Here is a 24251-nt window from a genome sequence, read left to right on the forward strand (position 1 = left end):
GTCAATGTGTTTTCTTCATTGACTTTAAAGATTCACCTGTAGTGAAAGTTGTAATAGAAACAAGAGGATTGATTCGTCCAGAGAACTAGAGTATACAGGCTGTTTAATATACCAATTCTTCAAGTAATAACATAAGCTTTTTTCCACATCAAATAAACTGAAGCAAGATGTTCACATTTCAGGAATGCATCTCTTATAGTGTTTCTAAACATACTAAATGCACAATGTGAGTTTAGACATGATCACTGCTTTCTAAAGACCATAAATGTCTGGAAATAATAATTTTCTTAAACATCTTACAAAGATGGCTGTCAGAGTGATAGGATGATAACTATTGGATCTTCTTAGTTTCGGGATGGCAATAACAACTGAGCTATGTCGTGAATACAGTCATCCTTGGTAAGTTTCTCATACAAGGCTGTTGTACAATAAGAGAAGTAGATCCAGAAAAGAATGTCAAAGATGATTGATCATTTCATAATAGATGGCATCAGACCCTCCAACATAGCATGAGAAAGTAAAGTATTCTTCAGATGTCCCCCTCTTACTGAATGGCTGATTATGTAGCTTCATCTCTTTTGTAGAAAAGATAACCCAGTTTCACTTGTTGTTGTTTCAATAATAATTAAAAGCAGTAGATATGAAGAGATTCTAACAAAACTTTATTCTAAACAGATTGCATTTGCTTTGGGTTCAGCATCTACACATCCTAATGGTTTAAACAGGATGATTTAAATAGGATCCGATATTATTTTGACTACGTTTAACAAAACATATTGCACCCACATTTAAAAGCTATCAGATTTGATATGACTGGATATCTTCTCTGAAATATATCTCGATGTTCTGTCTTTATTTATTTACTTATTTTTATTATGGCAATCAGGGTTCCACCATGGTTTTAGGTAGTGTGGAAATGGAGATAATGTTTTTGGAATTTCAGTTGTTGCAGCGTGGATAATAATATCTGTTACATGCATCGCTGTTTCAATGATAGTGATGCTCAACTAACTACCTCAGAATTAAGTATTATTATTATTGACACCTTCAGGGAGTCCAAGGACTCAATGAGGGAGGGCACTTGCTCTACAACTCCATCTCCACCATTCAATCACCAACTGGCCGCAACTACACCAAGGCTATCTACCGCCAACTACCGCTGGCATTTCACAGACAATCACAAACATCCATACCCATGGTGGGATTCGAACCCGCAGCCTTTTTTGCTGGAGAGCAGATATGCTATCCACTCGGCCAACCAGGCCGGCATACACACAAGAGAAAAATATATTCCAGTCAACCTGATCTCTTTACATGAGTGTCCATATAGGAGACCATGGTTCCTGTGAAGATATAACAGAGTACATGTTAGATGTACTCTGTTATATCTTCACATGGAATGATCATTTAAATATATGTTCTCTACAATATCTCACACGAACAGTAGAAAATGGCAGGAAAGCAGACTGTAAAATCTGCTGCAGAATATAAACAAATAAGCATACAAAAGAACATTAAGAAAAAGAGAGGGGGGGGTCATTACTGTTAACTATATGTTCAACAATCTGGCTTCTCCTGTATGTGCTAGCACTTTGTCTGAATTATTGTGTCCATTAATCTTACCCATAAGAAGTATAAGCTGAGATAGCTGCAATATGAAATTATTAAGGCTGATTTGAGTTAACTCAAATGCAGTGGAAAATAAATGGAACATGATTATAAGACATCCCACTGGGTGGAAAAATGGTCACCACTTCCTGAGCAGTGTTAAGCTGCACACTCTGAAAAAAGGGAATTGTTACCCACAAGGAGAGCAACTCAATCACGAGCCCATATATCTCCAGTTGCCCTCATGAGAAATATATTAAGATATGGTCCTCAATGGCTTTTAGATATGTTTCCTGTACAGAAAAACATAAGTTTATGTTATTACTACAAAAGGACATTGATATTTTCAAAGAATCCATGACAGTTCCACTAAGAATTTTTTCTGTCCTTTTGGTTACACTTATCTGATTTCTCTGAGGCTGACAGTTTACCTTTGTGTAGCTTGTGTTTGTCAACTGATTTTGAGAAGTCCAGACATCAAGCCTCAACATCTTCCTCTAGAAAAAAGTTTAATACATCATCTCATATGTCTTACTTAGTTATAGTGTTTTACTTACATTCAAGTGGATAAAAAAGTATCAGCATCTATTTTTTTTTTCCCCCCTATGGAGGTGTCTGGTGATTTTTCTTTCAATGATGACTTTGCCATAATTTGACAAGTGGAGTGGGTTCTCATTCAGCAAGGTTATTTCAGGAGTTATCTCAGGAGTGAGATTGTAGTAATAAGTTGGATGATTAATGCACTGCAAAGGAAAGCACTCATGATCATAAAGTTCAGGAATGCTGAAATTATCAGATGGAGAAGAGAGGCATACAGATTTGTGTCACTTTTAATCTGTCACCTTCTCAGTGTCAGATTTCAGCACAGGTGTTGTGATGGCTAGGTTCCTCTTTGCATCCTGATATGAGATGTTTTGTTCAGTTTTTAGTGTTTGTATATCTTTTTCATCCTTTCACTTATGTCATATATGGGAGTAAGCTGGATGATTTCCCTTACAACTGATATATTTTTACAGAGCAAGATTTATTATTGTGCTCTTTACTAGCACATTGGACAGATGGTAGAGCCAAGAGCAGCAGTTTGGAGATCACTGCATTTGTGATATTTAAAGTGTTTTTGAGGGATAGGCATGTGGAGCTGAGATATCCAGCATTTGCTGATACTGTTTGGGCATGTCAAAAATAAAGATGATATTCCTGGTGGAAAATCAATGGCCATCTCTACATATCAGGATGCACCTCATACCTGTCATTCTTTGTTCTTTAATAAGCTTTGAACTGTCACTTTTCTGAAACAGTTCAGCGTTTTATGAGGTGTAATTGGTATTACAACCCAAGTGATATTTATATATATATATATATGATCAACACACGAAAGGCCACGAGACTTATAGCACATTAGTGCCATGTGTGGGCGAGAGGAAAACAAGAAAGGATAAATCATTTTGTTTGAACATCTGAAGGTTGTATTCCTTGGAGAGAGAGTGGGAGAAACTGTCCCAACAAACAGAAGTAGATGGGATGAAAGAGGGGAGAAAGTCAAGTTGGTTCAGTGAGTTTCAAGATGGACTGTAAGAGGGTGTTGGATAGCAAGAAGTGACTTCTTGCTAATTTGTAGAACAAGAGGCTCTTGTTCTAATGATTTTCAAGAAAAGTGGAAGAATAATATTGGTCATTTGAGCAGAACATTGTCTATGAAAGTGTCTGTAGAAGAAGCACATAGCAGAAATTGAAAGTCTGTGAGAGAGGGATCATTAGTTAGCTAGATTGCCCTCTTCTAAACAAAATCAAGAAATCTTAGAGGATTTTGGTATAAGGGAACACTATTCCATGGCTGAGAGGAATTTGGGATTTATATAGAGTTAGCAGCTGTGAAGGTATGAAGTGTCTTGTGCTAAAAAGTACACCAAGTTTTTTTGGCAGCTGCAGCAGCTATAATTGAAATGTGCTTGTGCCAGGAAAGATCAGAGGTGTAAGTCAGCCCAAGAAGGGAAATCTGATCATGTTTGGATATCTCGGTATTACTAAAGGTAAGGAGGAGGGATGCAAGCGCTTTCTTGCAAGAGATCACACAGGACTGAGTTATGGTGGCAATGAAGTCCACAAGGTCATCCTTGCCCCAATGGGTTATAGCTATGAGGTTGGAGTTCAAGCCAACGATCATGGTGGATCTTGAGGATTCTAATTATTCAGCACTACAAGGTTTGTCATATGAACAGAAGGAATGGAGTGTACTGTCATCAGCAAAGCTATGGAGAGGATGGAAGTTACTGAGAGCAGATAATTTGTATACAAGATGAAGAGAGTGGGTGAAATAACAGAATCCTGGGGTACTCCTGCATTTGTGGGGAAATCTGAGGAGAGGAAACTGTCTGCTATAACATCTAGCGAAAAAGTTGGCAATCCAGCTATAGAGTGTGGAAGGTAGACCATAGGATGTTCTAAGTTTGCTAAGTAGGGCCACATGTGTCAAACCTGATCAAATGCCTTCGAAATGTCAAATGCAACCATGTGAGTTTCTCCAAATTTTTCCATGGCTTGAATCCAGAGGCGGGTGATGAAAGCAAGATCAGCTGTAGATCACAAGTGGCAGAATCCGGATCACTGATTCAACTAGCTAATCAGTGATCTGCTGATCACTGATTAGCTAGTTGAAGATGTTATCACAGTAGTTTTTCATAGTTTTACTATATGTTTCAACAAAAACATCACCAGAATGTAGTTTTGTAACTATTTTTGGGAAAGCATGCCAATCCTTCTAAACCCTTTTGATTAAAGAAGGGTAACCTTTTTCCTATTGGCTTTTCATCTGTTGCATAGATGATGAAAATAATTTGTGTGTGTATTAGATGTGTGTCTTATTTCTGTTATCAGATGACATTATCTATAATTGGTTGAAGCCGTGACAGACTCACTGGTTATTTTGTTTCAGCACCAAAGATCCCCATTCATCACAGAGCCACACATCGATGCCTACAATCCGGCAACAAATCTACTTGGAAATCGGATGCTCTAGCAAGCTTTGTGTCCTGTCCTCAGATTACGAAGAAGGGAACTTGCTGCAACACCACTGACCCTTGCAGGCAAGTTCATGAGCCAAATGATCCTGACATGGGCAGTTCTAGATTGCCTGGCCTGTGACAACAAGGATCTAAATTTCCAGATGTCCATGAACTGCACTGCATGGCAAACACATCAGCAAGGGGGGGGGGATTGTGATCGAGACGACAGAAGAGTAAAAAAGATTCAGGAGAAGTAGAACACAAAGTTTACAGAATGAGAAGATCCAGTAATATTAAGTAAAATCTTTTACTTAACAGAAATTACTTTTTTGCCTATTTTGTCTTATGCAACAGAGATGTGGAGAGGGGAAAAAAAAAAGTACAATAGAAAGGCAAGTTGGGGGAAAATTATAACAAAAAACAAAGGAAGACAGAACAAGAAATATAGACGTTAAGAATCTTTTGAGACCAGAAAGTGAAGAAGAAATGAATATGAACTCTTGCATGAAGTTGTTTGGGAATACAATGGAAATGAATTTAAAAAAGAGTATTAGGAATAATGTATGAAATGAAAATTGAGTAAAAATGGAGAGACCAGTTAAGAGATGTAGAGAAAAAAAAAAAAAAAAAGAAAGAAAGAAACTTGTGTTTAAGAAGAAAGAATATTAAAAGAATGGTGAAGTGATTGTTGATTATGATGAAGTTAAACATGGTTGATTTATATTTCATACAACATAGTCAACTGGGTGGTTAACAGAATTAATCTCTCAATGGCAGTTTTTCTAATATGATATCGATATTCCTAATGCTTAGCCATCTATCAAGTTATTTCATTTAACCTAAAAATAAGCTCATCTTTTTTTTTCAATCACAGTTTTAAATGACTTGTCATACTGTGTTCTATCTTCCTGTTTTCATTTCATATAACAAACATAGAGATCACAGGAATAGTGTGGTACAGTAGATGGTAAATCTATAGGCTTCAGTCAAGACTTTTCAACAGTTTGTTATAGTATTTTAATAACAGTGCTTGCTATAATGAAAGTTGATTTTAATTCCTTTTCCCATTAACTCTTAGAAAATATATGATTTGAAATAATAAATAAAATATTAAAATCACAAAAATAATTATCTGACATAGACTAGGGCATAATAATGATTTAACATGAGTACATTTTATCCCATTCACTTCAGTAATGTACTAATCAGGTTAAAAGCAATACTATAATTCCATGTCATCTACTTCTTTTATAGATTTTAACTATTTATCAATAATGAAATATCAATTATTCCTAGCCTCTTCCTAAAATTATATATCCATTGTATACTGCCTTGTCAAGTACATAGCATCTCTGCATCGAAACTAACAGGCTATTGGGTTCAAATCTCAATGTGGCATGGATATTTATTGCAGTCTACAGGTGGCCAATGATTTTCATCACCTAGTGTGACAGTACCACTTTACTCATTGGAGACCTGAAGTGACTTAAAAAGGTACCATGAAGATTCATAAAAAAATGATATTCTATTCAATATAGCCTGATCAATACTAGGCTTTAATCATATGGTCAAATTCTTTAACACCACTCTGCATGTTATTTGATTAAGTATTTTTAATACTTCTTAGATTCATAATCAACAAACATACCTTTCTTCATACCACTAATGGAATTTGAGTTATGCATGTTATAATGTGAGCTCTTGCCTGAAATAATAATAAAGTACTCAGTTGTATATAGTGAATCACTATAATATGAAAAAATTTTAAAAAATTACTTCATAAAAAGCAAGTGTCAATCTTTTATAACTTTTACTAAATATCAATCCCACATATGAGAGGACATAAAACCGATAACACAACAATGCTGTGCATGAGCAAGTGATTAAGGAGAACAAGGAATCTGTTAATGTGCTTCTTGATGACCAGTTGTATTCATTGGAGAAAATGATATGGAAAATGTTCCAAGGAACAGAAGGTAGAAAGAATTAAAGATAGGAAAAGAAATTGGTTCAACAAGTCTGGAGGTGAACTGTGTATAGATTTTGACCAGCAGTTGCTCTAATTATGTTGTCACATGATTATAGGAAAGCAGGTGGTGGCCAGTTTGGTGGACCAGCAATAGGAAAATGCCTATGAAAAAAGACAGTGTAGAAACAGAATATCTTTGAAAAACAACAGGAAGGAGGATAAAAGAGAGAGGTCATCTATTAAGCAGATTGTCTTATGGATAGATCAAGCATTCTCAAGCAGTTTATGGTGTGTTACTTCAAAGTGTGAGAACCATATTGTATTTATCTACCTCACTTGAGAAAGAACAGTGAAGGAATTAGGGTTAAAAAGGCATAAGTTATAAGATCTTGCAGCATGAATCATTTGAGCTCTACAAGTTTTCTCATATGAAGAGGAAACTAGAGATAGGTTTGGGGAAGCACAGAGCCCTGAATACTGTAGCAATGACAATGAAATCTGATAAAGGGAAATCATAGCCATTCCAGCTTTAATTAAATGTCTTGGAGATATGAAGAGCATGCACATGAATTTGAGGATGTGTTTGGTTGAAACTATGTAGAGATACTTGCAAAAGGTGTAGAATGAAAGATGCTGTGGAGTATGGGTGGCAGAATCCATATTCCTAGTCACTACTTAACTGGTGGGTCACCCAGATATGAAGAAGTTAGTGGTTTATTTAATGGTTCCCATTATTTTTGAGAATCTTGAGGTAAGGATGGCAATCTGATAGCTGGAATCTGTCTCCCTATTTTTTAGGAACATACTGTTGGCAATTTATATAATGGCCAACGAAAGGTGGAAAGAAACAAGTAGCTCAGACATGAATATATTTCAAGTGCAAAACATTATTTTGCTTCCTTGGGTAAAGGATTAAAACCAAGTATATAATTTCTTGGTATCTTTAATATATATATATATATATATATATATATATATATAAATAATGGGGACAACAATTTAGTTTTTTTCCCCAAAAACAAATACCTTATTTATTTCATTTTTGTCTATTCATAAAAACAATTATCCCTCAGGAGCCCTCTTACAAAGATAATTTTGATATGGAATCTCTTCCACTTAGGCATGATGTTGAAGGAGCAAATAAACAGCTTAACAACAATAAAGCAGTGGGTGCAGATGGAATCCTGCAGTGTTAATTAAGACCACAGGTGATGGGGGATAATAGTGTTTTATAGAATTGATTACAAGATACGGGAGGCAGAATCATGGCCTAGAGACTGGTAGAATTTGGTTTCCATATCACTATATAACAAGGGAGATATAGAATTATTAGTTTAATCTCACTCACATGCAAGCAAAATTTTATTAAAGATCATTCTAAATAGGATGGCGGCCAAAGTTGAGGTAGAGATGCCTGAGGACCAAGCAGCTTTTAGGAAAGGAAAGGGTAATAGCAGATCTTTTGCCTTAAACAGCTCATAGAAAAGTATAAAGAATTTAAACTCCCTGTTCAGCATATGAAATTGTGGGAGGTAATGAAATTAATGGTTTTTCCAACACACATTATCAGGTTGATAGTTAACCCTCTAAAAAATGAGGTTAATCTTTGGTTAACTGATTGGCTTCAAGTCAGCAAGGGAGTTAGGCAAGGATGTCTACTTTCTCCTCACCTGTTTCATATCTATGCTGAGGAGACATCACATGCAAAGCATTAGATGAACTTAACACAGGAATTAGGATAAGTGGCAGATTGATCAGCAATCTTAGGTATGCTGATGATACAGTATTCCTTTGTAATGACAAGGATGAACTAGGACAAATTCTTGACAACGTTAATGAGATCAGTAAGAACAAAGGACTTCAACTCAATCCTAGAAAGACAAAGATTATGGTTCAAGGGAATATAGATAGCAAAGCTCATGAGAAACATGTATATCTTAACAGAAAAAGAACCGAGGAAGTCAACAAGTTCAATACCTGAGATCCATTATTAATGTGAAAAATTGCTGTTTCAGAAGACATCAGAAGAAGGAATGGCTAAACCAACTGTGAGAGACTCATCTGAAATCTGGAAGGATGGATCTCCACAAGAACAAAGTCGACAATTCTGGATGCAGCTGTTTTTCCAACAGCGAATTATGAATGTGAGACTTGGAACCTAAAGAAGTCTGAGGAAAAAGGATAGTTGCTTTTGAGATGTGGTGTTACAGAAGGCTGTTGAGGATATCATATACCGAAAGGTGGTCAAATGGATGGGTGGTTGAAAAGATTGGCAGAAATTTAAAGCTCCTTAAATAAGAAATAAAGAAATTCTTAGTGTTACTGATAGAAGAAAGTTAAAATACTTTGGACACTATAAAAATGGAAGGAGGAATTCTCAAAATAGTAACAGAAGGTAAAGTTCCTGGAAAAAAGTGGAAGGGATAGGCCATCGATGACATGGATGGATGGTGTGTCTGGAGTAACTGATCTTCAGAGTTGAAGCCTCCAGAAAACCATACAATGGGATTACCTAGCTGGTGAGGACTGGTGTGAAACATCACCAAGGAAAGGAATGACCATATGGCATTTGATGATGTCCAGCAATAGGGTCTTGAGTGCAATACTGAATTATTTGCTAATGATACAAAGTAAGGGAGGGTTATACATGTTTCTCATAAGCTTTGCTATCTATATTTCCTTTGAGAACCATAATCCTTGAATAATGAAATATTCAAAATATGATTAATAAATAGAAGAGAAAGAAATGAAGTACACATATTCACATTAAGGAACACAGCTGATTCAGAATTACTGCATGATGATCTGAATAGATTCATATGGGTAGAATGAACAGATTCCTATGTGCAAAGTTATACATTATGGATAAAGGACATTGCAGCAGAGTATCATATTAATGAGAATTTGTTTCAAGTAACCAATAAACCTGTAGATCTTTCCCCACCCTGCAGTGAGGGCTATTATGGACAATCAATTGATGTTTAAGAGCCACTTTGCAAAAGTAATTAAGTCAATGCATCGAATAATAGCAGAGTTGAAGAAAACACTAACTTGTATGAATGAGTAAGTTATTCTCCCACTTTACAAGGCTCAATAAGACTATATCTGGAGTACTATGCAGATATGGTCATCTGTGATGATGCAAGATGATAATGGTTTATGGAATTGTACTGATGAGAAGAGAGGGGAAATGAAATATTCAAAATACGATTAATAAACAGAGGAGAAAGAAATGATGTGCACATATTCACATTAATTATTCACATAACTAATTAATAAGACTATCTTCCAGTATAGACATGAGTGACATTTTGAAGCTTATGGATAAAGAAGACAGAACTTGGAGTCATCCCTGGAATATGGCTAGGGATGTGGTTAGAAAGAATGTGAGGTCTAGGTTCTCTTCATGGTAAGTGGCGAGTAAGTGGAATGAACTTATGTTATATGTTGTGTACACTCAAGGGGAGATATGCTATGTATTTAAATACAAATGATTAAAATGGCTCTCCCTTGATGAGACCTTGAACTACTAGAAGAATTATAATAATTTTAAGTGACAAATTAATAAAACTGATTGATTTAAATTAATCTGAAATGAATGAGAATTAAAAATATAAATTAATGTATAGTCTCATTAATTAAATATTTTCATGTGCTAAAGATCTAGACAACAATGAGTCACTTCTTCTCCAAAATGGAAAGAAACTAATGGCGACCTTTATTAAGTAGACGATTAGCATTAACCATTCTGATTGTCCGCACACACACTACCAAATCTGAACAAAATGCTCACTGTCTACTTCATTATTATAAGAGATTTTAGATGCAAAACTGCTCTCCATCTGCTTCATACCATAAACTGATGGCATACTGAAGAACATTATATAGAATCTTGCTTAAAAACAATCACACACTCATTGATAATAACTTGTATATTCATATTCTATACCACTCCAGGCAAGTATTCCTGTCAATGCTTCATCTGCAATCTCATTCCACCTGCAAAGTCCCATGTAGATTTTGAATGATGGCAAGAAACTGCTAAACAGCATTTCTACCTTTTGACCTTAATGCACATGCTTGCTTAAAATTTTCATTATCAGATCTTATATTTCCGTCTTCTAAGGCACTTTTTACTATATCAATCCACCTATATCTTGGTCTTCCTCTGAGTCTTTTTCCTGCCAACCTGGAAGAGAACACTTGTTTTGCTAATCTTTCCTCTCCCATTCTGTTTAAGTGACCATACCACCTGAGATTAGCTCCTAGCATAATCCTGGATGCTAACAATGTAAAGTTCTTTCCTAATATAACCGTTTTAATATGATATTGCCATTGATGCCATCTGTTCAGTCCCCAAATCTTTCTCAGGACTCTCATATCTGCAGTCTCTAGTCTTTGGTCAAGTGTTTTATTTCTAACCCAGCTTTCAGATCCATAAGTTAAAATTGACTTGAATACTGTCTTGTATTACAGCTAATTTAGTGTTCCGACTAATTTCTCTCTTATTCCATATAAATTTATTCAGTAGACTTCCTACCATACCAACTTTGTTGATTCTGTTGTGTATTTCCATATTTAATTTACCATCTTCACTAAAAATCATGCCTAAGTAGCTGAAATGTTTTACTTGTTCTATAAGTTCTCCATTCACAATGCAGTTGATATTTTCAATGCTTCTGCCTATTTTCATTGTCTTTGTCTTGTTATTGGTGACCTTCATACAATATCTATTACAACAGTTATTCAATTTAGTCAAGGAATGTTGCACACTTGTATCAGATTAATTTAGAAATATAACACCATCCGCATAAAGCAAAGAGCTGACATTAACATCTACAATTTTGATATCAGGTTTAACAGCACTGAAACACTTTTCTTAAACGATGCCATGAAAACGATATCATTCCATCTTTTCTGAAATTCAAAGAAAAGTTACAATCGGCAAAGGCACATCGTATTTGATGGGCGAGTTTAGCGCTTTTCCAAGAACAAATGGCCACTACTCACTTAGTAAGCTAAACAGCTCTATCACAAGAACTAATCAATGTGTTAAATCCTGAAATGTTGACTGTCCTACAGCACATCTCTGAAGTTGCAGCAAAAAAAGAATTCACAAAAGTAAAAAGCAAACACCTAAAGAAATATGAACTCCTACAACAGCGCCAACATACAAAGTCCCAACCGCAACTGCGCCGAGACCATGTGGTCGTAAACCTATCATTGGAAACACTCACTGAAGAATCCAAGAACGATCTCAGTCTAGGACATGACTTTGCCATCACACCCAAACAAATTCCTAAACTAGAAATCATGATGAAAGTAAAAAATATTATATTTTTTAAAAATTTCTACCCTATTTTCACCTATTTTTTTCAGCATATCTCCATATCCTGAAGAGAATAAGTGAATATCAAGTAGTATTCTGAAGAAGCAGGCTCGCAGTTGACCAGATTTATACACTAAGACAAATATTAGAGAAAAAAATGGGAATATAATTAATCTGTCGCATTTTATTTAAAAAATTCAGAAAGGCAATGACAGCATTCAGAGAGAAGGCCTTTAGGGAATATAAAATAAATTTGGAATATACCTCATAAGATAAATTTATCTAAAATTTAAAAGAGAATGAGGGAATTACAGAAAGTTGAGTAGTGTTTAGAGAAACATAGGAAGAATAAAAAAAAGTTTTATTCTTCCTATTCTTCTTATTCCTCAAAGCACAGAATCAGTTAAGTCAGTGAGGAATAACAAAAATCTGGTAAGTTGATTGTAAAAAGAAGGATGTTATTTGCTATGGTGACTACCATAAAACATGCCATTAATGAGTAGATTATAACATTAAGTTTTCCCAGAGCAAAAATTAAAAAACAAGTGATTGAAAAACAGAAAAGAAAAACTATTGTTTTTCTTTTCTGTTTTTAATAGAGGTCATAATTATGCTAAGTACCAATGACTTGGTTTTCCCTTTTAGTCGTTTCCGACCATAGGTGACTTTGTAGGTATTGCCTACAAGGGATTCCCTGTGAGATTTTTACAGGGTAGTTCACCATTGTCCCTCTCCAATTTTATCTGGGCTCAGGACAGGCATATGGCTGAGATGCATTCATGACTGTAATCCATGTGTGTGTTCACAGGGGCTGGTTTGCCTATTCTGAGGGATGAAAAACCGAGTTTCTGGGTGAAAGAACCCCCTGTCTCCGTATATGAGACTGGCTAACTCACCTTTAGTCAAAAGAGACCAGGATAAAGGTTAATCATGTCACTGACAGGAATTGAATCCAGGAATTTCCGGCCAAAGGGCTTGGTCTATACTGACTGAGATAAGGAGGTTCGTACAGCCTTAACCAATGACTTAACTAGCAATAAATTCAGTATGAGAGAGGATTTGAAAAGGTTGTTCGAAGAAGCGAGAGTGAAGTGTGAAAAAGTAAAAACAGTTAGTATATTGCCTACGTATGACAGAAATGAATTACGAAGAAAGACTATGGTGGCAAATGATTCAATGCATAGGCTATGTACAAGGAATGAATGCAAGTTTTTGGATTTGTGTGGAGTGAGTGTGTGGGCAGATTGGATTTGTATAAGGGGGACAGCTTGCACTTGAATGCATTTGGCATCAGGAGTCTTGAAAAATCATTAATTGATATGAGACCTAAGAGATATAGTTAGGGAAACTGAATTCTGGTGGCAGAATCATGAGAATTTGTTAAGTAACAGTATTAAAGATGTGAATGGTTATTATTATGGAAATGATTCTGAAGAGAAAACGATTCTGTGTTCATCAGATTCAGACCTATCAAGAATGAGTAAAGATATCTGTATACATAAGGAACCAGATAAGAACAGAGATCTGTAAGTTATACTCTGCCATACAGACCACAGAGAAGAGTATACAAAAGAGCATGCAAGTAACTTATTATGCCTCTGCACGAATGCTAGGAGTATCAGAAACAAAGGAGTAGAATTTGTTGCTGTGGTTAATATATTGGGACCTCATATTGTAACCATTAGTGAGACCTGGCTATCACAAGTAAGTAGACATACTAACTGGTATCAAGAGCAAAGGCTAGAGTAGTTTTAAGAAGGATAAATACGGTAGGAGAGAAGGGGGCATACTGCTAATGATACTGGATGACTTGAATCTAGTTAGGGTTGACAACTATGACTGCAATATTAGTAACAGTTTTTAACAGTAAGCCATCTGGTGTGAGGTGAAGTCAAACAAGATTAAATACATAGTAGGGTGTTGTTACAGACCTGGTGGATTGGTTGCTAGTGATGAAGAAATGCATTACCAAATAAACATGATGGGTGCGAAAAGAGTAATCATAATGGGGGACATTAATTATCTGAACATTGATTGAGTAGCTGTGAAATCACATGAGAAGGATGAAACTGAATTTAATGAGCTGTTGTGAGATAACTTCCTCAAGCAGCATGTGACAGAAGGAACTTGTGGTCAAAGAGTGTTAGACACGATTATAAGAGTCTGAGTGGGTTTCAGTAAAGACAACTATTCTGCCTTCCAGTTGGTGACAGTGATCATGTGATACTCACTTGGGAAGTGGCTAAGTTTATGAATGTTCCATTCAGAAAAGGTTACGTACTGAACTACAAAGCTGAAAATTATGGCCACTTGAAGGGTATATACTTGGTTCTGTGCCATGGTATCAGTTGTTGGATGGGAAGGATATCGACAGTGTGTGAGAAGTGTTTAAAAAATACTTAAACGATGTGACAGCGGAACGTGTCCCTAGAGTTTGAAGAATAAATAGAATGTGTGAAATGGATGTGCAATCTAATTAAGCAAGAGATTCATAAGAAAAAGATGACATGGAAGGAATACCATGTACTTAAGGATGATGTTAGTTATAATTATAAACAGCATGCCGGAAGATATTGCTTCTAATCATAACCTACTGGTGGCAGAGCTAAAACTTAGACTGAAAGCTATACTTAAGAAATATCAACAAAAAAGGTTTGATTTAGGAAAATTTAAAAACAGAGATAAGAAACAAATTGAGTCAAGATCTGAATCAAGAGCTAGCACTTATCAAGAATGATGACATCATGAGGGTTGATGAATCATGGGACAAATTAAAATCTGTCTTCATAGAGAAATGTACCAATACCTTGGGTCCTAATAGAGAAGTAAAAAAGAAAGATTGGATAACTGACGAAATTCTTTCTCTCATGGATCAACGCAGATCATATAAAAATCATAGTCCAACAAAATGTAAAGAGGTTCAGAAAATTATTAAATGCAAAATCAAAGAAGCAAAAGAAATCTGGATGAATGAAAAATGTAAAGAAATAGAAATTCTACAGGAAAGCATGACAATTTTAATCTACACAAAAAGTTGAAAGAGACCTCGGGTATATTTAAGAAAAAAAACAATTCTGTATCCTTCGAAACAAAAAGGGAGAAATAATATCCGAAAAGGATAACAAAATATATAGACCTCTTCACCGATAACAGGCAGAACCCAGAAAATACTTATGAACATATGGAAGCTCCATACATTCTAAGATCAGAGGTAGAATGTGCACTAAACTCAGCTAAAAATGGTAAAGCCTTAGGCCCAGATAGAATACCAGCAGAAATAGTAAAGTTAATAGAATGTGACAACATTAATATATTAGTAAAGCTATTTAATAAGATCTACGATACAGGCATAATCCCTGGAGACTGGTTACAGTCAACCTTCATCATGCTACCTAAAAAAGCAAATAAGAAAACTTATAATGATTATAGAATGATCAGCCTAATGCAGTGGTTCTCAAAGGGTGTGCCCTAGAAGATTTCCGGGTGCGCCCTGTGGTATTCAAGAGAAATATGTGTCCAGATATAAAAATAAATATAGTTACTCTATTATACCTTTTCATTATGGATATACCACTCTTTTTGTCAACACATCATTATTATGTTAATTAACAGTGATTTTTCTTGCAAAGAGAATAAGAATATGGTTTATTCTTGTTGTGTATATTACTTATTTTAAAAGTGTTGGAAGTGGATGTTATGTGCATATTACTTATTTTCAGATAAATACATCCAAATAAAATGGATAGATTTCTCAAAAAGAAGCGTGATATTGAAGAATCAGATTCTGGAAGTGAGCAAAAGTTAAGTGCAAGTAAGAAAGCAAAATCGCAACCTACTCGCAAATATAATGAAAGTTATTTAAGCTTTGGTTTCACTTGGACCGGAAGTGAAGATCATCCTTTGCCGCTCTGTTTAGTATGTGGATGTAAAATGGCAAATGAATCATTGCTTCCTGGTAAACTGAGTAAACATTTTAAAACTATATACTCTAATTTACAAGATAAATCTGTAACTTTTTTCAAGAGATTGTCTGAACAGCAAACAAAAGCAGCAAATTCTTTTAAAAGTATAATGACTGTTTCTGATAAAGCTCAAATCGCTTCTTATCAAGTATCAGAACTGATAGCAAAAAATATGAAAGATCATACTTTAGGTGAGTCACTTATTTTGCCTGCATGCAAAAAAATGGTCATGACAATGCTAGGAAATGAAGCAGCAATGAAAATAAGCAAGATTCCTCTGTCCAACGATACAGTTCACAGGCGTATTATAGAAATGTCTTCTGATATTGAGAAAAATGTATGCAGTAATAAACTTCGGTATTCAAATTTTGCATTGCAAGTTGATGAGTCAACAGACATTACCAACAAGGCACAACTCTTAGCATTCGTCCGTTTTATTAATGAAGATCAAATAGTAAATCAGTTTCTTTTTTGCAAAGAATTAAGTGTGTCTACAAAAGGTGAGGATGTTTTCAACATTTTGAATGGCTATCTTCATAAATGACAGTTAACATGGAAGTCGTGTGTAGACATTTGTACAGATGGAGCCCCTTCCATGGTAGGCTGTGTTAAGGGCCTTACATCTTTTGTAAAAAAAAAAAAAAATGAGAATGTTATCATAACTCACTGCTTTCTTCATAGGGAGGCCTTGATGGCAAAAACATTGGGAGAAAAATTAAGAGAAGTTTTAGATCAAGTTGCTCAGATGGTAAACTTTATTAAAACAAGACCTGTCAAATCGTGTTTATTTGAAAAGCTTTGTATCGATATGGATTCACAACACAGATGGCTGCTTTTACACACTGAGGTGAGGTGGCTGTCAAGGGGGAAAGTACTTACCCGTGTACACGAGCTACGACAAGAACTTCTTGCGTTTTTTGAAGAGATGAAACAATTACATTTTTGTAACCTCTTTCGGTGCGAATTTTGGATTGCCAGGTTACAGTATTTAGCTGATATATTTCAGCAGCTCAATATTTTGAATACTAGCATGCAAGGGAAAGAAGAAAATATTCTCACATCCACTGACAAAATGAAAGCGTTTCAGAGAAAACTACAGATTTGGAAAAGAAAGCTGTTGAAGGTAATTTGTTTCCATTGGAAAGTAACACTTGCATAAATAAAACACTTCCAATAATAGTTGAACATTTAACAAGTTTAGAAGAAAAATTGAGTTCTTATTTTCCATCACTTAACACTGAACAATATGATTGGATTAGAAACCCATTTATGGAAACTTCAAGTGATTTTGGTTTAACATTAACAGAAGAAGAAGAACTGGCAGCTATATCCACTGATCGTGTATTGATGATTAAACATAAGGAATTGTCTCTTGAAGACTTTTGGATTTCTATAAAAGAAGAATATGTGTCAATATCTAAAAAAGCTTTGAACATTTTACTACAATTTTCAACATCATATTTATGTGAATTAGGATTTTCTACCCTCACCACAATTAAGTGTAAAAAGAGAGGAACTCTTCAATGTATTAACGAGGAAATGAGAGTTTGCCTTTCAAATATATGCCCAAACATTGAAGCAATCGCTAGGACACATCAGGCTCATGTTTCTCATAAACACAAGAATGAATAAACTTAAGGTATGTTTCATTTTATTTTTTTTTATCGCATTATTTTTTTTCTGTAATATTTGACTTAATTATTGCAACATATTTCTCAGAAATGTGTATATAGTGTGCCTACAATTATTTGTAGGATTTTAAATGTGCCCTGACTTCAAAAAGTTTGAAACCACTGGCCTAATGAGTCACGTTCTCAAAATGTTTCTGAAAATAATTCAAAAAAGATTATACAGAAAATGTGAAGACACCATCAGTGATACCCAATTCGGCTTTAGAAACAGTTTGGGAACAAGAGAGGCTCTTTTCTGTCCTGGGATCTTATTCCAAAAATGTATTGACCACAACAAGGAAATATTAATTTGCTTCATTGATTTCGAGAAAGCATTTGACAAAGTCCAACATGCTAAAATGATTGCACTATTAAAAAGAATTGGATTAGATGGTAAAGACGTCAGGATCATTGAAAACTTATATTGGAACCAAAAGGCAACTGTTCAAGTTGATGACATTATTACAGACTCCATTAACTTCAAACGAGTAAGACAAGGATGTGTGCTGTCACGTTTCTTTTTAACATATACTAAGAAGCCGTATTTCAAAAAGTCTTGAAAGGAAGAAATGAACGGATTAATGTAAATGGTGAAATCATCAGTAACATCTGATATGCTGATGACATAGCTCTCCTGGCTGACAATATTCAGGATCTTCAAAATCTTCTGGAACTAGTGAATGAAGAGAGTGAAAAAATGGGATTAAAAATAAATATCACCAAACCTAAATTCATGGTATTTCAATAAGCAAGAAACCAATTCTTAATTCAGCACTTTCTTTAAATGGAAAACAAATAGAAGTGGCAAAGTTTAAATATCCTGGAATGCTGGTTAAATGAAGATTGCAATCCAGAAATGGAAATAAAAGTAGGAATTGAAATGGCAAGAAAAAATTTTTGCTTGATGAAATCAACACTGTGTAACCGCAGTTTAAATTTAGAGCTTAGAGAACGCATGGTTAAAGCTATGTATGGTGCAGAAACTTGGACCTTGAAGACAACACCAATAAAAAGACTTGAAGCCTCTGAGATATAGTTATACAGATGAATGTTAAAAATCCCATGGACAGCAAAAACATCCAATCAGGAAGTACTGGAACAAATGGGGAAATCACATGATCTTTTATATACTATAAAAAGAAGGAAACTGCATATCTTGGTCACCTACTTCATAATGAAAAATATAAGATCATCATCAACAACCATGGGTCCAATGCCCATAAGTGTCTGATGCCATCTTGATATGATTCTTCCATTGCATTCTATTTTGTGCAAGATGACTCAGTTTGTGTATAGAGTTTCTGCACCATTTGATGTCATCGCCCCATTCTCTGTTTGGTCTTCCTCTTTTGTTCTTTCCTTCAATCATCCCAAACAACAGCAGCAGCAGCATTTTTATTTTCCTCTCATCGTTCATTCTACATATATGGCCAAAGAGACATAGTTTCCTTGTGATTATTTTCTGGATCAGGTTGTTTGTGGATTATAAAATGTTGAACAATTGATTATAAAAGGGAAGATAAATGGAAGAAGAGGACAAGGAAGACAAAGAAAATTTTGGCTGGCAGACATCAGACAGTGGATTGGCATGAACTCTGAGAGACTGCTCAGAGTGGCTGAGAATCATTCAAAATTTGTCAAGGTGGTTCCCAACTTCCGATAGGAGATGGCACTCAAAGAAGAAGATGCCAGAAGAGTCAAGTGTCACGTGGAAAGCTAAGTCTGAATATAAAAAAGAAACATTGGCTCTACAAGTGAAAGAAAAAATGAATTTGAAACAATAACTCTGCTGAATGGAGATGGTATGCAGGTTGTTGGTGCAGAAGTGATTGTTCAATTAATAAGTAGCCCTTTTACAAAAAGCTATCAACCTGGTACATGCAACATTGAACTCACTGTTACCTCTTCACTGTATGAGGAAACTCGTGTATGAGGGGAAGTACTAGAGCTGTTGCAAATACTGAACAGTTTTCAGCTGAATTGGCTATTGCTTTGACCATGCTATATAATTTGAGTCACAGAACAGGGAAGATTCCACAGGAGTGGAAAGAATGTATTGTAATCCCATTGCACACGGATGATGCAAAGATCGATGTAGCCAACTATCGACAAATCAGTATCTCAGGAGTGGTGATGAATATTTTAGAAAAGTTGATGAGGACTTGCATTCAGAAATGGGATGATATAGAATCTATACTTTGCAACAAACAACATTGGTTTACTATGGGAAGGTCATGTTTTAGCAACTTGCTCACACATTCTGTAATAATGTTGCCAGTGAGTTAGACAAGAGAGTATGGATACACCATGATACTAAGGCTTTTGACAGACTACAGCATGGATGACTGTTGCATAACTTGGAAAATGTGGGATTGGGTTATAGACTATTGGCATGTATAAGAGGATGGCTGACTGACACATATCAAAAAGTTGTATATGGTGGGGGGGGTTCTGCAAGAGTCAAAGTAACCAGTGGTGCACCTCAAGGATCATTCCTTGGTCCATTGTTATTCAATCTGTATATTAATGATATTGGGAAGGATTTGACATGCGACATACAGCTATTTGCTGATGATGCAAAGATAGGCAGGGTAATTACGAATGCTATTGATATGCACTACTTGCAGAATGGTTTGAATAGGCTGATATTGAGGGCATGTGAAGACAAGGAAGTCATTTTGCCTCTTTATAGGGTCTTGATAAGACCTCAATTGGACTGTTGCTCACAGGTCTTGTCTTCTGGTTTCCATGGTGATTCTGATACAGTAGGAGAGAGAGAGTACAAAGGAGAATATCAAAAATGATATTAGGATTTTGGAAATACTGATTATGAAGATAGATTGAGAATTCGTAGGCTGCAGACACTAGCAAACAGGAGTGATATGATTAGAGTCACAAAAGTCTGAAAAAGTTATACAGAATTTCAGTAGGTGAAATTTTTTATTTTATGGAGGGTTGGGAAAAAATGCAAGGGCATCCTTGGAAGTTGAGAATGAATGCTATCAAGAAGAGGGTGAGGGCTAGATTTTCTCTCATAGAGTGGTGCATGATTGGAATGGATTGTCATTGGATGTTTGTGTGCAAGTAGCAGGAATGAATTCACGAACAGGTATAATAGCTGGTGTGAATAGTGTAGCCTCCTTCGATGAGTACCTGATTCTCTGGGTCTTTTAATAATAATAACAATTTATTAATAATAATAATAATAAGTATGGTATTACCTAATGGAATTAGATCAAAACTTTTTATTCTGAAGACAGGATTAAAAGAAGGAGATGCCGTTTCGCCCATCAATTTAATTTAGTTTTAGAAAAACATATTAGATTTCTTGAATTAACAAGAAAAAACACAAGGGAAAAGTAATACTATTTATTTAAGGCCATATATTTCAGCCTGAATATTACAGTCCATCTTCAGTAGCAACAATAGTTAATTACAAAATAGAATGGGAACAATAGATGATTTGAAAAGGTAAGAGCCGCATGATGTTATACATAAAACAGTGCAATGGTATAACTGAGGAAATATTGCAATAGTGGTAATTCATTGGTGGGGGTGCTTAAGGGTCAAAGCTGTATAACTGAGAGGAGACCTCCACATAGCCTTTAAAGGAATGCGGAGAACCGACCAGGGCTTCTGACCTAATGTCCAATCCTCACCTTCTCATGGTGCACCCTGTTGGGTATCTACTTGGATACTGAACGGACGAGGATGGGCTGGCAATTTGGGATTTAGCCGACCAAATTGTATTACTATTGGTTAAACCAAAATAAAAAATGATGGTACGACATGACAAAATTTCATGCCGGCTGGGGCGTCGGCCGGTTAAACAAGGCCCCTGTTGTTTTCGCCAGGGAACCAGGGCGAACAGCGAAAAGTCAGCTACTGGAACAAATCTGAAAACAAACCCCAACTCAACATCACCAGAGTTAAAGATCGGTACTATCAACGTAAGAAGCCTGAATGGCAAAGAAATGGAGCTAGCTGAGGAATTAGATAACTACCAGATCGACATAATAGGGGTGACTGAAACAAAAAAGACCAAAACTGGTGAGATCTTTCTGAGCAATAAATACAAAATGTTATATTCAGGCAATGACAATCAAGGAAAAGAAGGAGTAGCCATAGTATTCAACACAAAATACGAGGCTAATCTTCTTGAATGGCAGTCAGTCTCAAGTAGAGTAATGTGGGCAAATACGAAAATAGGGAACTGGACAATGAGACTTATTTGTGCCTATGGTCCCACAGAAGGTTCTACTAAGGTAGAAGTGGAGGAATTTTTTTGAGGCTTTAGAAAAAGCAACTGACACAATGAAAAAGGAAAAGTTGGTCCTTGTTGGGGATCTAAATAGCAGAGTAGGAAATGATTGTCAGACATACAAAAATATTTTGGGAAAATTTGGAGAAAAGAGCAAAGCTAATAATAATGGCAAATATCTGTTGGATTTCTGCTCAGGACATGGACTAGTTATTACTAACACCATGTTCCAACATAAAAATGTGCACAAATTCACATGGAGAGAAGAGGCTAGGAATAAGAAAAGTCTCATTGGCTATATTATTGTTGATAGTGATGTTTTCTCCCTTGTGCAGGACACCAGAGTGTACAGAAGATTTGAAATTGGAAGTGATCACTATTTAGTCTTGAGCAGATAAAATTAAATTTCAAAGAATAACATGTAAGAAAGTTTTAAAGCGAATAAAAGTTGAGCAGCTCTCAGATGTGAACTATAGACTAAAACACACAAAGATTATTGAAGAAAAAATGAAAGAGTTTGAAAACAGGAATCAAACCTTGGAGATTCAGTAGCAAACTCTGAAGAAAACATTGATTGATTCTGCCAGAGAGGCATGTGGTGAGGTTGTCTGTAAGGATAAAAAAATCAGAACTGCCTGGTGGACACAGGAAGTTAAAGAGGCAGCGAAGGAAAAGAAGAAAGCCTATCAAAAGTTCCTGGCAAATAAGTCAGCTTGTGCTCTTACAGAATATAGAGACAAATGTAAGAATGCTAAACACTGTGTAAAACTAGCTAAACAAAAGTCATGGGAGGACTTTGGCAAGAATATAGAAAATAAATATCAAGAAGGTGGCAAAATATTCTGGAGGTTGTTGAAGAAGCTTAGGAATGGAGGAAAGAGTGCTGTAAAAGGAGTTAGAGATGATAAAGGTAACATGAAAATGGGAGAAAAAGATATCCTTGAAGTATGGAGTAATTACTTTGAAAAACTGCTAAATGAAACAAGCAATGATGACAGCACAGTGGTAAAAAACATGGACCAGGCATGCAGTCAGGAATACATATCCATACTTGAAGTAGAAAAAGCCATGAAAGGCTTGAAATGTGGAAAGGAAGCAGGAGTAGATGATATTCGACCAGAAATGCTGAAGTATGGTGGTATAAGAGTCTTACAGTGGCTGCACTGCATAGTTCAGAAAGCCTGGACAGAGGGACGAATTCCCGATGATTGGAGTAGAGCTCTCATAGTACCCATATAAAAAAAGGGAAATAAAACTGCATGTGAGAATTACAGAGGTATTTCCCTACTGAGTGTTCCTGGCAAGATCTATGCAAGTATAATTGAGAAACGGTTGAGAAGAAATGTCAACTGTGTTGTGAATGGAGAACCTGTGGAACAAGTAACACATTTCAGCTATTTAGGCACGATTTTTACTGAAGATGGTAAATTAAATATAGAAATAGACAACAGAATCAGCAAAGCTGATATGGTGGGAAGTCAACTGAATAAATTCATGTGGAATAAGAGAGAAATTAGTCGGAACACGGAACACTAAATTAGCTGTATACAAGACAGTGTTCAAACCAGTTTTAACTTATGGATCTGAGAGCTGGGTCAGAAGTAAAACACTTGACCAAAGACTAGAGACCACAGATATGAGAGTCCTGAGAAAGATTATAGGCGTGAACAGATGGCATCAATGGCAATATCATATTAAAAACGAGGATATTAGGAAAGAACTTGACATTGTCAGCATCCAGGAATGTGTTAGCAGAGATAATCTCAGGTGGTATGGTCACTTAAACAGAATGGGCGAGGAAAGATTAGCAAAACCAGTGTTCTCTGCCAAGTTGGCAGGAAAACGACCCAGAGGAAGACCAAGATATAGGTGGATTGATACGGTACAAAGTGCTTTAGACGATAGAAATATAAGATCTGATAATGTTGGAGTCTTGACAAGTAACAGACTGATTTGGAGGAAAATTTTAGATATGAAATTAATAATGATGTAATTTTTTTCATGTAGTACTATCATATCCTGTACAGCCCTTGAGGGTACATGGCAGGAATTTGATGATGATGATAATTCATTAGCTCTAAAAAAAAAATATTGATATGTGATTAGAATAAAACTTTCTCGTATCTTAGATAGAAAGACCCAATCATTCCAATTTATACTGACATTGATCATGTAAGTGTGTTTCAGACCACAGGATGTTGTGGTCTGTATCTATTCCATGCTGTTCCAAGCCAGATTTTTCTGATTTACTGTTGCTAATGTAAGATTGATGTTATTGTATTCTCTTTTCCACAGAGTGTCCAATTTGTCCAAAGTAAGAACGATGACAATTACAAGGAACTTGGTAGACACCAGTGAGAACTAGAGGAAACTGTTTATGTTTAGAAGATGAAAACCATGCTGATAATTTGTTGATAGGAAGAAAAGTAGCCACTAAATTGTATTTCTTA

At 35.6% G+C, this 24251-nt stretch overlaps 1 protein-coding gene across 9 annotated transcripts in view; it reads right to left on the bottom strand.

Moving 5' to 3' along the window:
* Positions 1–24251, bottom strand: part of Ufd4 (ubiquitin fusion-degradation 4-like) — an 831523-nt gene that overhangs the window by 259152 nt on the left and 548120 nt on the right. For 7 of the 9 annotated variants that reach the window (XM_090399614.1, XM_090399612.1, XM_090399618.1 and 4 more), the window contains one exon: positions 6259–6315. The exons of the other annotated variants lie outside the window; for them this stretch is intronic. In XM_090399614.1, coding sequence (XP_090255740.1) covers positions 6259–6315 — 57 coding nt within the window. The remainder of the gene's footprint in view (positions 1–6258; positions 6316–24251) is intronic. 9 annotated transcript variants of the gene reach the window in all.

The sequence above is a fragment of the Typopeltis vanoorti genome, chromosome 10 (assembly GCF_054136105.1).
Source record: "Typopeltis vanoorti isolate ZY-2024b chromosome 10, IOZ_Tvanoo_1.0, whole genome shotgun sequence".
NCBI classification, from domain to species: Eukaryota; Metazoa; Arthropoda; class Arachnida; order Uropygi; family Thelyphonidae; genus Typopeltis; species Typopeltis vanoorti.